The 15,683-nt window shown below is 43.6% G+C and overlaps 1 protein-coding gene across 15 annotated transcripts in view; it reads left to right on the top strand.

Moving 5' to 3' along the window:
• Positions 1-15,683, top strand: part of ANKS1A (ankyrin repeat and sterile alpha motif domain containing 1A) — a 191,712-nt gene that overhangs the window by 74,700 nt on the left and 101,329 nt on the right. For 8 of the 15 annotated variants that reach the window (XM_082345037.1, XM_082345048.1, XM_082345049.1 and 5 more), the window contains exons 2-8: positions 2,299-2,379; positions 4,170-4,326; positions 6,220-6,282; positions 13,317-13,613; positions 14,327-14,465; positions 14,750-14,851; positions 14,948-15,049. In XM_082345037.1, coding sequence (XP_082201163.1) covers positions 2,299-2,379; positions 4,170-4,326; positions 6,220-6,282; positions 13,317-13,613; positions 14,327-14,465; positions 14,750-14,851; positions 14,948-15,049 — 941 coding nt within the window. The remainder of the gene's footprint in view (positions 1-2,298; positions 2,380-4,169; positions 4,327-6,219; positions 6,283-13,316; positions 13,614-14,326; positions 14,466-14,749; positions 14,852-14,947; positions 15,050-15,683) is intronic. The other 7 variants (XM_082345044.1, XM_082345051.1, XM_082345040.1 and 4 more) reach the window with 3 other exon arrangements.

Here is a 15,683-nt window from a genome sequence, read left to right on the forward strand (position 1 = left end):
AAAGTGGGTCTCTTGTAGACAGCATATATATGGGTCTTGTTTTTGTATCCATTCAGCCAGTCTATGTCTTTTGGTTGGGGCATTTAATCCATTCACGTTTAAGGTAATAATCGATATGTATGTTCCTATGACCATTTTCTTAATTGTTTTGGGTTTGTTTTTGTAGGTCCTTTTCTTCCCTTGTGTTTCCCACTTAGAGAAGTTCCTTTAGCATTTGTTGTAGAGCTGGTTTGGTGGTGCTGAATTCTCTTAGCTTTTGCTTGTCTGTAAAGCTTTTGATTTCTCCATCAAATCTAAATGAGATCCTTGCTGGGTAGAGTAATCTTGGTTGTAGGTTCTTCCCTTTCATCACTTTAAGTATATCATGCCACTCCCTTCTGGCTTGCAGAGTTTCTGCTGAGAAATCAGCTGTTAACCTTATGGGAGTTCCCTTGTATGTTATTTGTCGTTTTTCCCTTGCTGCTTTCAATAATTTTTCTTTGTCTTTAATTTTTGCCACTTTGATTACTATGTGTCTCGACGTGTTTCTCCTTGGGTTTATCCTGTATGGGACTCTCTGTGCTTCCTGGACTTGGGTGGCTATTTCCTTTCCCATGTTAGGGAAGTTTTCGACTATAATCTCTTCAAATATTTTCTCTGGTCCTTTCTCTCTCTCTTCTCCTTCTGGGACCCCTATAATGCGAATGTTGTTGTGTTTAATGTTGTCCCAGAGGTCTCTTAGGCTGTCTTCATTTCTTTTCATTCTTTTTTCTTTAGTCTGTTCCGCAGCAGTGAATTCCACCATTCTGTCTTCCAGGTCACTTATCCGTTCTTCTGCCTCAGTTATTCTGCTATTGATTCCTTCTAGTGTAGTTTTCATTTCAGTTATTGTATTGGTCATCTCTGTTTGTTTGTTCTTTAATTCTTCTAGGTCTTTGTTAATCATTTCTTGCATCTTCTCAATCTTTGCCTCCATTCTTATTCCGAGGTCCTGGATCATCTTCACTATCATTATTCTGAATTCTTTTTCTGGAAGGTTGCCTATCTCCACTTCATTTAGTTGTTTTTCTGGGGTTTTTTCTTGTTCCTTCATCTGGTACATAGCCCTCTGCCTTTTCATCTTCTCTATCTTTCTGTAACTGTGGTTTTTGGTCCACAGGCTGCAGGATTGTAGTTTTTCTTCAACAGTATTTCTAATACATTTAAAAAGGAAAAAAGTAAGATACTTCCTTTACATGTTACAAAGTGTCTACCTCAGACTAACTGCCAATAACATTAGCAGGACAAAACAAAAAAATACTACTTAATAGTATTTTAGAAGCTCTGGCCAATGTAGTAAGGTATGAAACAGAAGTCAGAATTAAGGCTTTGAGGATTAAATGAGATGACATTTCAACCGTCTTAGTCTGGTATTTCTGATTCAAATAAGGCACTCAAATTGTAGATTCTGTTGTTATTCTTTTTATTACCAATACGACGTATTCACAAAGGAAAGACAGAATTGTCCCTTGCATCTTAACGCATGTATCCTGGTGCTTTTATGAATGTGGGTTCTTTGATCTTGGTCCTTGTGGTTGAATGATCCTGATTATCTGGTCTAGAGTTTCTCTCAAGCCTTCAGTCACCAGGAGTAGAGGTGGGTACTCAGTACCTGTAACTGACTGAGTGGTTTGGTTCAGTGATTTTTTTAAATTTTTGGCTGTATTGGGTCTTCGTTGCGGTACACGGGCTTCTCATTGCGGTGGCTTCTCTTGTTGCAGAGCATGGGCTCTAGGCATGCGGGCTTCGTAGTTGTGGCATGCGGGCTCAGTAGTTGTGGCTCGCAGGCTCTAGAGTGCAGGCTCAGCAGTTGTGGCACACGGGCTTACTTGCTCCGCAGCATGTGGGATCTTCCCGGACCAGGGATCGAACCGGTGTCCCCTGCATTGGCAGTCAGATTCTTAACCAGTGCGCCACCAGGGAAGTCCCTGGTTCAGTGATATTTTTGATGACCTTTCAACGAGCTGTTCTTACAATCCTGACAGTACTCAGAGACACGAGTCCCAGACTGAGTGAATAATAAAGTTACCAATGAGGAGAATGACACAGGAAAGCAAGCTCTGAAATGATGACACTGTTGTCTTGATACTTGACTCCTTGTTCAGCACCCCATTGTGTACTCTGTGCTGTGCATTTCTGTAGTAAATAGCTGCTTTCTTTTATCAGGAGTCATGTGGAAGTAACCTGTTTGGTTAAACACCACACAGAATCCTTTTCCAGGCAGCTAGCTGTCTCTAAATTTGGTTTGTGACTTCAGTCTTTTTTTTTTTCCCCCTATAGCATCTGGAGAGGGCCAAATGTGAACTGTGTTGACAGCACTGGGTATACACCTCTGCACCATGCTGCTTTGAATGGCCATAAGTAAGTATTAACATGCTGCATTCCTGCCCCACTCTTCAGAACCCAGGCCTTCAGATTGTCTTTTTAAATTTTTTCCTTCTGTAAAGGTGTACAAAGCAGGGATGCTGAAGAACAGAGAAAAACTAAATTTAGTCTGTCCAGAATTCTTGAGTCTCTCTTTAGTGTATAATATAAACGTCCTTCCCCACCCCACTCCCAAAATAACTTTAACCAAAGGTTAAGTTTTACCTTTCTTCTGCTTATTCTTTTCCCCTTTGAAATGGGGCAGTGCCTTACAATGATCTGAATACGAAGCTCAAATGTGGGGCAGCCAGAACATAATGGTGCTGGATAATGTATTATGTAACCAGTCCCTTTATAAACTGAAAATAGATCGAGTGGTCATGAGAAACTTTCTTTCTGTTTACTTTATCTTTCTACTTGCCACTCTTTCCTCATAAAATTAGCCTTGTACACAACAAGAACCATTTTTAAGGGGAAAAATAAATAAATAATATGGCCTATTTAATTCCCTTGAGTATAGAGAGGTTATCAGGAATTTGTGATTTGTGTGGGGTTTGTCTGGGAAGTTTTCTGGAGAAGGTGTGCTTTGGCGAGGGGGTGGGTGGTGGTTTGAGAGAAGGCACAGGTTTCAGTGGTTTGGCAGCTTGAAGAGGGCGCTGCCCTTCAAGTGAGGGAGAATGGCAAGGCTCAGAGCAGGAGCAGGCTGAGTGGTGGAGTACAGTGCGTAGATTTGCCAGGAAGAATGAAAAACAGAGTGTAATGGAAGACAGGGCATCGGGGAGAGTTTGAGGCATAATACTAAAGGAGATAAGCAGTAGAAGTTTAGTTTTTATGAGGAAGGATTATTGGGACCATTTAGATTTTTCCGAGCGAGAACAGGGCCCTACCACCTCATGGTTTTCTGTCTCACTTTTGCAATATTTGGCCCAGCCTAATTGATGCTGATGTGCCGGAAAGAAGCAATGACTGTTTCCTTCTACATTAAACTTTTCTAAGATATATGGAATGTGATCATTTCCTGTAATGTGGTCTTTTCTATAACCATCTTAGACAAAGCTAACAGAAAATCTGTAGAGACTCCCTCCACCTTAAATGGTGGGGTAACCTGAATTAAAGTGAATCTCGGACTTAAATGACTGTAGCTTGTTAGCCAAGTTCATCTCCAGATGCTGTTTTTATTTACAGTGGAGATTTTCTTTGACCTCATGTGCGTGGGGATAGTTATACATTTATATCTACTTAATTAGTGGTGTCACCAAGAAGGAAGCCAAGTCCTTCTTTCTGGATGTATCAAGTGATACCATATGCATCTGGCTTATGTTTGCAACCACTTTAATTCTGCTCTGCCTGTCCGCTTCCAGCTCCCACATCACTAAATGCTCTGAATAATGTGGTGAATAATGGTATTTGTTTTGCATGACTGCTTTTATGTAAATTCTATCCCTGAATGCTGTTTCAACATCACAAACAAGGAAACATTGCAAGGTTTAAACAAGGGGACCAGACGTTTTCAAAATAATGGAAAATAGATGGATTATGTAGAAAGCCCAGATAAACCGGGAGGTGATGAGTCAGTGTAGTGTGCCTCAAGATGGCTCAGCTGCTATCAACAGCTGTACAAGTAGCTCATGGAATAAAAGGAAGAGCTGGGCGGTGAGCTCAGGTAGAGATGGGGAGCCAGATGAGATAATCTCTGTGAAAAGGCTTTGTGCCAAACAGATGTGCAGAACTGTTAGTACGAAAGACTTGTGGGTTCTGCAAACTCATGATCGATTTTTGCCTTCTAGGGATGTGGTCGAGGTTCTTCTGAGGAACGATGCACTGACCAACGTGGCTGATTCTAAAGGCTGTTACCCTCTGCACTTGGCAGCCTGGAAAGGAGATGCCCAGATAGTGCGGTTGCTCATCCATCAAGGGCCCTCACACACCAAAGTCAATGAACAGGTTGGAGGGAAGGGAAGCTTTCTGCACTCAGCTACAGCCAGACCTTGGCAGCCCCATCACCGTCTCAGTCCCGTAGCTCAGATCTCAGGGAACCAGCTATTCCCTGGCCTAAGGGTGATTCCCCTCTTCCCAGTGCTACTCCTTCTAGTGCGTCAGGGAAACCTTGTACCATGAAGGGTGCATTTCATATGCATTTGATTCATGCAGATTTGGAATAGTACTGTAACAAAGTTATAAATACTCACCTCATGTGCAAAACTGGAAATAATGCAAATCCTGCAGAATTACTCAGAGTTCATTTCAAACTCGTGGGCTTTTGCCATCAACGTGGCAGTGCAGCTTTAGCTGGTAAACAGAAATACTTCCAGCATGTGTTGGTACTATGTGAACCATGCCGTTGTTTTACGTGCATCAGAACTTGCAGAAGTGGTGGTACGAGTGCTAGTGCTGAAAAATGAACTCACAGAGACACGTGAGTGGAGGTCTGAGGTGATTCAGCAGAATGAAGATCATTTCCATGGTGTCCTCTAATGTTCATTTACGACTGACCATGCTTTGACAAAGCAGAGAGAATTCTTAAAAAATAAAAAAGGCAGCATTTGAGCAGAAACACCATACACTGGCCATGGATTCAGGTACTCTGAGACTGTACCTTCTCTTCTTTATATTTATTCCTTTGGGAAAGTTATATTTGAATTATGTAAGTTGTAGACAAACCTCTCATAAAATACACCTCCCTGTAGTTTGGATCTGAGATGGTGTCGACTTGCGAGGAGGTGGGCCCTCTCTGAATGACAAGCCATTCTCCTGTTTCCCTCTCTGCTCTGAACTGAAGTAGATACTTTTCTAATTTGCTTGAAGGAGAGAGATGCTGCCCTTTCTCAATAAGCTTGGGACTATTTTACTAGTGACTTTGCTGAGAGGAGATTGTTCAGTTGCCTGTAGGATTAGATCAGGGTTATTCCTCAAAAAAATAGGAAACCATTCTTGAAGTCCCCCTGTCAGCAAGACCATGCACATTCTCAATGAGCTGTTAAGAGCACACTTTTGATTCAGAGAAGGGCAGCTTCACTGTGAGGGCTGAGAAAACTACAGCAGTGCTCCCAGCTCCCTCCATTTGGAGATTGTGTGTGTACAGCTGTTCATCAGCTTCCCTTTCCCCCTTCTGGCTGTATTTTCTGGGTAGGTGAGCAACAGACATTCAAGATCATCAATGAGGATGTTTGTTTTATAACATTAGGAAGGAAAACTGTCCCTTTAGAATTGCCTCTTTAGAACCTAAATGCAATTTTACTCCTCCTGGCTAATGTGACAGTAATTTCTCTTATCTGGAGGAAAATAAAAGAGGTTTGCTTTTAACTAATATTCCTCAGTGTGGAAAAATCTAGTCACCCATTAAAGTCCTTCTCGTTTAAGAAATTTTCAGCCACCATTTCTAACCCTGTCTGCTCACTTTTGCCTTGGAACACAGCTGCTTGGATTTTTGAGCCACTTGAGTATGCTAGCTTGTCCTGCTCACAGCTGCCTCCTGTCTGGAGTGTCCATTGATAAGTGGGACCCAGCCCAGTGCTTTGCGTATCTGGCAGGCAGGTGGGTGGGGCAGGGGCTGGGCACAACATCTGCAATAGCTCGAAAAACCTAATTCATCTAGGCAGTGGTTACAAGTACTTCACTGATTTATTAAAAACCATTAATGTTGCTTCAGTTGGAAGCTTGGATGAGAGGGGTGATGAGCGCTGTGCCCTGGAGGTTGTCTTCCCCATTAACTTCCTTTTGAGGCACCCAGAGGGCAGATCCAAGTTGTCTAGTGTTGGGCGCCCTTGGGGCTGTGCATTGCTTTGATATATTTCATCCATTTTATCATCACATTTTCTTTTCCTCTCCTTTTTATAGAATGCTCTTGAGATCAAAGAACTCAAAAAGTACGGCCCCTTTGACCCTTATATCAATGCCAAGGTGTGTACTTTTCGCTGCCAGGATTTCTCTGCATCATTTCTCCAAGCTGCACTTTCTCTTCGGTCCTCTCTGGCTTCCACTCTCATCCACTCAGGCTCTTCTTCATCATCCTGATGTTTGTCCGCTTCAGCCCATCTGCTTCTGGCTTGCCTGGGAACGGGAAAACGGAGCTTCAGTGGGTTTTGTTTTTGTTTTTAAAACCCATACCAATTCTGGAAAGGTTGGGTGCTTTTCCTGGAATGGCTGAAAAGCTTAGAAGTGGCAGAACTGGGGAAATAGAAGGGACCATATTATGGGCATAATTTACTATTGTGATTTCTAAAATCATTTAAATTCAAAAAAGAAAAATGCAATTAAAAGATTTATGCAAAGTAGCTTACTTTTTAATAAGCACAGAAAATGATTAAATTGTACTTCCTAGATTAATATTTTTTTTTAAGTTTGCTTTCGATATTTCTCTTGAGATGGAATCCGAACAATAGCTTGTGGTGGAGGTGTGGCAGCCGGGGCGTGGGTGACTCCATTTTACTCTTAAAAGCTGCTGGTGTGGCTCCCCTCTCTTTTCCTTGAGTTTGTGCCTGGGGCTTTGAAGCCTCAGTCCCTTCTCCCCAGCCATTAGCTTCTCTCTCTGCCTGGTCACTCTTGACCCTTGGAACAGCTCAGAAATAGGAAATGAAGTTGCAGGGCCAAGCAGCGCACTTGCCTTGAGTCTCCCTCCCCCGTGAGGCTGGGATAAGTAAGGGGCTGATGGGCCTAGTGATGAATGTCCAGCCTCAGGCCTCGGCCCTCCACTGCCTCTGGAGGCAAAGCTGGTGGGTTGGGTGATGGTGTTAGCCTGTCTCCTCTGCGCTCTCACCTGCTGTTTTTGACTCAAGGTTTCATTCAGATGAGGTTTGCTTTTTGGCAACAATCTGGAGTTTGGTTGAGTCACTGCATTATTCACATCAGCTACCTTTCACTTGGCTCTGAATACAGCAGCCGCTGGGAAGGGAAATGTAAGGTCCTTCTGCGCGTTTCCAAATGCAAGGCAGATATTTCATGTTTTTCTTTGAGAAATACTGATTTAGCAAATGAAGGTCCCTATGGGCTGGACCTCGGCAGGCTCTACGGGAGATTTCCTTCAGCTATTGGGCCCTAATGGTGGAAAAGCAGTTTGATCTGGGGTGGTGGAACACAGTAGTTTTAGTTTGCCCACACTTTCAATTCTGTCTTCTAATCTTCAAGATAGGAAGATAGGAAGATACTTTATCTTCTTTTTTTTTTTTTTTTTTTGGAAATAGTGCAGCAGAGCGGAAAACCCTCACAGATCAAATCAGACCCAAGTTTGAAATCTGTGCTGCCACTTACTGGTGTTGACTTGAACAAGTTACTTAGTTTCTCTGAGCTTTAGTTTCCTCTTCTATAAAATGGGGTATACCATCTACCTGGAGGGATTATTTTGGAGTTCAAATAAGATCATGTACATGAAGTAAAAATACCTGGTTACTAGTAATATATGAGGTCCTAATTTTAAAAAGTATGTACCATGTGGTATTTCTGAAAGGGTGTTTTGGAATTTATTCTTTGTTTCTAGTGGCTGAAGCTTAATGCAACATTGCTGTATTGGTCCATTCAGGGTTTTGTTTTTGGGGGAAGCACCTTGAAGTGATTGTTTCCCGACTTGGTGGTTAGTTTAGTTAGCTTATAAAGCTCTGATTAAAGGGTAAGACTTTTGTTCTTAAAAGCACATTTTCCTATCCCTTGATTTTGCACACATAAAAGAAACTTCGTCTAAATGGAATAAGAACTTACTTCTCTCTTTGGAAATACAGTCTTCCCTCAGTATCCGAGAGGATATTGGTTCTAGGCCCTCTGTGGATACTGTATTCAAGTCCCTTATATAAAATGGTGTAGTGTTTGCACATAACCTACTTCTATCCTCCCATACACCTTAAATCATCTCTAGATTACTTATAATACCTAATAATACAGTGTAATACGATAATACAATGTAAATGCTGTGTAAATAGTTGCCACTTGGTAAATTCAAGTTTTGCTTTTTGGAACTTTCTAGATTTTTTCCCCTGGAATATTTATTTTTTAAGCATTACCTTTTAAAATTATTTATTTATTTTTGGCTGCATTGGGTCTTCGTTGCTGTGCTTGGGCTTTCTCTAGTTGTGGCGAGCGGGGGCTACTCTTTGTTGTGGCGCGCGGGCTTCTCATTGTGGTGGCTTCTCTTGTTGTGGAGCACGGGCTCTAGGCACACGCGCTTCAGTAGTTGTGGCACGTGGGCTCAGTAGTTGTGACTTACGGGCTCTAGAGCGCAGGCTCAGTAGTTGTGGCGCATGGGCTTAGTTGCTCCGCGGCATGTGGGAGCTTCCCGGACCAGGGCTCGAACCTGTGTCCCCTGCATTGGCAGGCGGATTCTTAACCACTGCACCACCAGGGAAGTCCCTCTCCCAGAATATTTTTGATCCATGGTTGGTTGACTCATCAGATGCAGAACGTGTGGATTAGGAGGGCCAACTGTACTACCCTTTGCCTCCACCCCACCCACCACCTCCTCAAAGGCCAAGTGATGTAAACTCCATTAAGGGATAAGGCTGTTTGGGTTGTGCTAAGAATGCAGACTCTTCTCAGGCTGATTCAATTCTAACCTCCCTAGGTTTTATCCTGGCTCAGTGGGTTTTCATTGACCTGGTGTGTCTAGGAATTGTTTTTTGCTAAAATACGTTTGTGTGCTAAGTCCTATCAAGCACCTGTAGGAATTAAGAAGTTGCAGATGGCTTTCCTGGGAGCAGAGATGGTTTTCATGAGCTTTTATCTTCCTCTTCACCATATGCACCTTTTCCTGTTTCAGCAAGTCAGCATAAACCAGTCCAAATGTACGTCATCCTTAGCTAAGGTGAAACTATTAAAATTGTTTACTTACCCCCTTTTAAAACAATTTTAACTTAGTCTGAATATCATAAGATGAGCAGTAGTCAAATTAGTTTTATGGTAGGTCTATTTCTCCAGACACTTAAAAGTAATCCACTGGGACTTCCCTGGTGGTGCAGTGGTTAAGAATCCGCCTGCCAATGCAGGGGACACGGGTTCGAGCCCCGGTCTGGGAAGATCCCACATGCTGCGGAGCAACTAAGCCCATGCACCACAACTACTGAAGCCCGTGTGCCTAGAGCCCGTGCTCCACAACAAGAGAAGCCACCTCAGTGAGAAGCCCGCGCACCGCAACAAAGAGTAGCCCCCGCTCGCCACAACTAGAGAAAAGCCTGCGCACAGCAACGAAGACCCAACGCAGCCAAAAATAAATAAATTTAAAAAAAAAGAAATCCGTGTTCAAATTTCACCAGTTGTCTCAATAATGTCCTTTAGAGCAATTTCTTTTTCTGGTCCAAGGATCATACATAATCTGGAATAGTTATCCTCAGCCTTTTCTAGTCGTTCATGACATTGACATTTTTGAAGAGCATAGGCCGTTTGTTTTGTAGACTGGCCCTCAGTTTGAGTTTGTCTGATAATTCCTCTTGATTTGGTTCAGGTTATACATTTTTGGCAGTAATGCCACAAGAGTGATGTTCATCCTTCCTTTTTAGTGCATCGCATCACCAGGCACATGATGTCAGTTTGTTTTGTTCTTGATGATGATGAATGATTGTTTGTTTAAGTCGGTGTCTGCTAGGCTGGTAACCTTTTTAATATTAGTTTTCCTGGGCTTTACCCTCTGAGGTGCTACCTTGGCAGACCTGGGGTGGGGCTCAGTATTAGTTACCTTTAAGCTCCCTTGTAATTCCAAAACAAAGCTTGTTTAAGAACCACTGATCTAGGCTAACTTTCCACTAGAGCAGGATTCCTCTTTTCTCACCTAAAACACAGGCCATCTACCCCTTATTTTATTTGTTTGTTTGTTTGTTTCTCCTAGTAGCAAGCAGAATTACTCTTGGCAGCCTCTTTTTGGATTCCACTGATTTTTGGTTTCTTATGCTTGATTGATATCTATTTTCCTAAACCTTCCATCTGTTGGTCAAAGTTCTGCCTTCAGAGCTTTGCAGAGTAAGTCTGACTCCTCCTCCACATGAGGAACTTGGTTCTCATGCTTTTCCGGTGTCTTCTAAATCTTTGTAGACCCACTTTGTCCTTTTATTCCAATTTGGGTATATTTCTAGAGACTATACCATCGTTGCTCCAGATAGCTGTAGCCCCGGTGTTCCTAACTTAGATATCTGTCAACAGTGGACAAGAGTGCAGTTGGGCTATAATCCAAGCACTGGGAGGTGATGGTTTTGAATAGTTCCCAGAGGAAAAAGGTCACGGGAATGTTTCTAGATGGTTCTCTGCTGTTTGTAGTTTATGTATGTGTGTGTATGTATATAAAACACATAAATAATGGATTTATACATTGAATGGGGTCTCCAGATATAAAGGGTATAGGGTTTTTTTTTTTAGAAGTAATGACCTAGCAAGGAAAAAATGAAAGTGGGTCTCAAGATGAGCAGGAATGAGGAGTTTGTGCAAAGCCTTGGGGGAAAATTGGGGTATTTCATCTCAGTCCCCTTCCTTAGTCCAGATTCATAGTAGTATGATTCTGGGAGCTCTTGGGGTGTTGTGAGCACCCATGGTGTGATTTGAAAGGTGTGAAAGAGAAGGATTCCAGGTGGTTGAGAGTCTGTATCCTCCCTGGAATCCCTCCCTTTCTTGTGGGTCCATAAATCCAAAACTTAGTGACTTCTTGCCCTGAAAATTGTTAGGCTCCAAGGGGAAGTGGTAAGAGCTCATTGTGATGGCCTGTGTTCAATAGTCGAGAGATGTGGTCACCACAGAAGTAAACTCAAGAGTATTGTAGTTACCAGACCATGTCTGGCAAGACTGAAACATAAATAAGATGCTTCCTACACTGTGAATATAAACTGCAGAGATGTGGTTAGGCCATTTTTAACATAAGCAGGCAGTTTGCCTGGTAGTGATCAAGACCATGCCTTTAGCGAGGCAGATCTGTGGTAGCTGCTTTAGTTCTGGCAAAAACCCAGAGAAGACTTTTTTTCCCCTGCTGGATAGTTTAGAGTTTTACAGTTCTTCAGGCCCTAATGACATACTTTTTACAGATTATTCTGGTTGTTGGGAGACAACTTGGATATAAAAGAGATAGCAGTGTCTACTTCAGAGTAAACGAGTTTTTTTGGACTGGAGTTTTAATGAGAATAAGCTGACTTTCTTGGCCCTTGCTGTCATGCTAATCTTGAGATATAAAACCCTGAGAATCCTCTTAAACTTCTTTGGGTTGCAACTCTGCCCCAGAATCCCTCTACAGGAAGCTCCTGTGAGTTTTCATTGCTGTAGCTGTCTTTTCTTCTCCTGAGAAAGTGAGGTGACAGCTCTAAAAGTTTTTCATGCCATAGCTTAATAGGAAGTGGGCACATGGGTGGCCTGAAAGGTTTGTTTGGCACAGGGAGCCCCAAGGATTTACTTCCAGCCCAGAGTTTCTCCTGCCCTCCAGACTTTCAGGTTGACATGGAATTCGCCCCTTGGACCCAGCTGTATCACAGGAGGCCATTGCTAACTGGCTGTGTTCTGTGGCCAGAGAAGTCTGTCTGCAACTTCTCAGCAGCTGCTCTCCTGGAGCTGTGTTGGAGCTCAGTGCTGCTTCCTCTGTTTATCTGTGTGCATTTATCTTTGCATGTGGCTCCTGCTACCACCCTTTCTGTCCTTGTTTCGTTAAAAAAAATTTCTTTGCTATCATGCTGGCCTTTTGGGGCCTTGCGCCTAGTAGCCCTGGATCTTTCTGATACACTTGGTGTAGCTGGAAAAAATGATGCAGTTAAATGCCAGATCACAAGCAGATGGAATTGCATGCATGTTTGGGTAACTCCTAGTCTGTTACTTTTAATATTATTAATAGAATTAAAGCAATTGTGGAAACATTTAATCTTTACCTTTTGACCACTGAAAGGTGCATAATATTGACCTGAAGGACACACGCCCTCAGAAGCTTTGTTTCCCCAAAGTGGCAGAAGCCTCCTGGATAAATTCAGGAATCTCAAAATCTTGTGGGAGAATTATTATTTTCATTAATGCTTCTAAAAATGGAGAGGTCATGGAAATTCCTCTATGCCTGCTCTAGTTATACATTGTCAGTAGTAGTAAAAGAAAGAGCATAATTGGAATGATTAACATTTTGCTTCTGATGGTTGATAAAGCACAAACTTCTCCTGCTTTATCTCAGGTTCTACCTTTAGTTTGAGACAAAATTGGCATCAGAGGACCTGTGGGGTTGTGAATTTGAATTAATGGCAATGTTACAATCTTGAATATTTTGCACCTCTCACACAAAACATTCTGGTGTCTGATTGTATCTTTCTTACCTAAGAAACCCTTCTTGGCACAGTTGTAGGTCCTGCATGCATTGGCTGGGGCAGGCTCCTGGAGCAGGCTCAGGGTGGCATCTGGGTCCCGTGTTACTCTGTGACTGAGCTCAGGCGCCTCAGTTCCCTGGCAGTGGCTGTTGGCTGATATGTTGAGAGTGATCTTGGGTGCTCTGCTCTGTAACTTTCATTGTTTGGCCAATTGATTTGCATGCACGGAGCTACGCAGATGACAAACCCTTTCCAAAAAGCTTGTGTGCGAGGCAATGGATGGTCAGCAGATCCAGAATCAGGACCACGGGGTTGGCTCAATAGAAATTGTAAAACCAGTTGAAGTTTAAATTGAGTCAATGGCAGTGATGTTACGGGCATCCATCTGTGCCAGGGCTTCTCCCCGCGGCCTGCTGTGTTCCCGAGGTGGCTCTCCTTGCCGTCTGGAGACACGTCTGCATTGGCACAGAGGAGACTACAAAGGCTGAGGAGCCGACTGCTCCCCTCTGGCAGTAACTGGGGCAGATGAGGCTGATTGGAGCCGTCGGGCTTGTTTGCGGGATTCTGACATAGTTCTATTAGTCCCCAAGTGTTGCTGCTATTTTTCTCATTTAAATTTCAATGGTTTTACGTGTGATTACCCCAGTTGTCTGCCAGTCTGCTGGTCACCTTTCTGACATCATCCGCCTGTTGACTCTTTAGAACAATGACAACGAGACGGCCCTGCACTGCGCAGCACAGTATGGCCACACGGAGGTGGTGAAGGTCCTCTTAGAGGAGCTGACTGACCCCACCATGCGCAACAACAAGTTCGAGACGCCTCTGGACCTGGCTGCGCTCTACGGAAGGCTGGAGGTGGTGAAGATGCTCCTCAACGCACACCCCAACCTCCTGAGCTGCAACACTAAGAAGCACACCCCTCTGCACTTGGCAGCAAGGAATGGCCACAAAGCCGTGGTCCAGGTCCTCCTGGATGCCGGCATGGATAGCAATTACCAGGTAGTGGGGCGGACGTTCCTCCCAGGCCCAAGGGACCTAGTCATTTTGGGAAAGGCACAAGCGCCATGCTGCTGGGCTGTGTTCCTATTTAGCACGGTTCACATCACATGTCAGATGCTTCCATTTGCTGACTCATTGTAATGTGAAACTTTAGAGACAAAGAAACTCCTCCAGTGAGTCTGTTATTTTTTGTTTCTTTTCAGGGGTAATACATGGTCATTATACCCTGAAAAGACATGCTTATGGACTCTCTCTTGAAATTAGAAAACTTTCATTATCTTCCTATACCTGTGTTCCCACTGCCACCATTAGCGCCTCCAAAGTCTCATCAACTTGATGTTGCCGATAGGAGACTTAGCATTTCCCTTTGTTGGTAGCTTTCTCCATTCAGATGAATGGCCATTCCTTAGGCTTTGCATCCACCAGACCACATTTGAAGTTAAGGTGTTCCCCCCCTTGTACTTTTCTTCTCATCATTCCTTCCACCCAGGAAGGTGGGGTTTTGAGGAGTGTCACAAATAGGTGGTTCCAAGGATAACAGTGCAGTTATTCATGTGTGACCACCTGGTGGCACATCAAGCACCCACGTATGGGCCACGATTGTGGTTTTGGAATCCAGACAAGAAAAGTGGGAAAGATAATGACAGAGGACTTTGTGTGGTTTATTTTATTTTCCTGTCCCTTCTTGTCTATGTCCCGTTTGTCGTGTGAAGCCACGCCAAACCTGGGTCCCTGTTCTGATGACATCCTGCTCTGCGCTCTCATTTGCTTTCCAGACGGAGAAGGGCAGTGCTTTGCATGAGGCTGCTTTGTTTGGCAAGACCGATGTGGTGCAAATCCTGCTGGCTGCAGGTGAGAGGTTGGCAGTGCTCTTGTCTACACAGCATGCCAGGGTTGGGATCATTTCCCCCAGGATCCCTGGAGGGGGATTTTTACTGGCTGCCTTTGAACCCAATATGTGTATGTCTCCACTGGTTGATTGCAAATGTACAAAGTTCTTGTATAGCTGGATAAAATATCTTTGGATGAAAATGTTGGTTGTGCTGCCAGGAGCATTAGGTATCCTGGAATTTGACCCTCTTTGAGGCTGGCTTGAAAATTCTCACTCCCCTGGTCCACCTGGTGTGCCTTTCTAGGAATTGACGTCAACATAAAAGATAACCGTGGACTGACTGCCTTAGACACTGTCCAGGAGCTGCCATCTCAGAAGAGCCAGCAGATAGCAGCACTGATCGAAGGTATGGGTCCATCTCCCTGCCACAGGGACCAGGGGACACGCTGACTGAACCAAGCCACTGGTATTTGGTGCAGCTTTTTTTTGCCTTTCCATGTAGATCACATGACTGGAAAAAGAAGTGCAAAAGAGGTAGATAAAACCCCCACAGCCCAGCCACCTCTCATCTCCAACATGGACTCCATATCCCAGAAGTCTCAGGGTGAGTCGGCCCTCTTCTACCAGCAAAGGGGCTCTCAGCTTGAAAAGAGTTGAACGTTCTTTGGCAGAATGGAAAATCTTAATTTAAATAATTATTTCGGGGGATTGGGGGTACTTAATAAGTTCATATTCAAATTCATTTTTTTCCAACTACCATATGAAGTTTTCTTGCGCAAAGCTTAGGCCTTGATGGTGGACCTTTTCTTTCCTACTTTATTTTATTCTCTACTTTTAGAGTTGGCTCTATGAGAGCTATCCTGGGATGTGTGGTAGACAGGATGATCTCAAGATGAACTCAAATCTCTGAAACCTTTTTTTTCTAACACACACTTTAGTGCCTTGAGTATAGCTGGCTCACAGTAAATATTTAATGAGTGTCATCTGGTTGGTAGATGTGTATATGGCAGATTTTAGTAGTCTATCATTTGTCCAACAAATGTGGTCTGGGTGCTAGCTTGGGCAGTCCAGCCTCTCCATCACTAGCCAGGATCCACCTTTTCAGATTGATTGAGCAGCCTTTTGGGTCCTGGGTCTGATGAATGAGAAAGACAGAACACTGGCTGACACCTCCCCCAGATACAGATCACAATGAAGAAGGCTCGAGAAACAGAGCAAAGCCAGATACTGAAAAAGGA

The sequence above is a fragment of the Balaenoptera borealis genome (assembly GCF_965194805.1).
Source record: "Balaenoptera borealis genome assembly, chromosome: 12".
Lineage (NCBI taxonomy): Eukaryota > Metazoa > Chordata > Mammalia > Artiodactyla > Balaenopteridae > Balaenoptera > Balaenoptera borealis.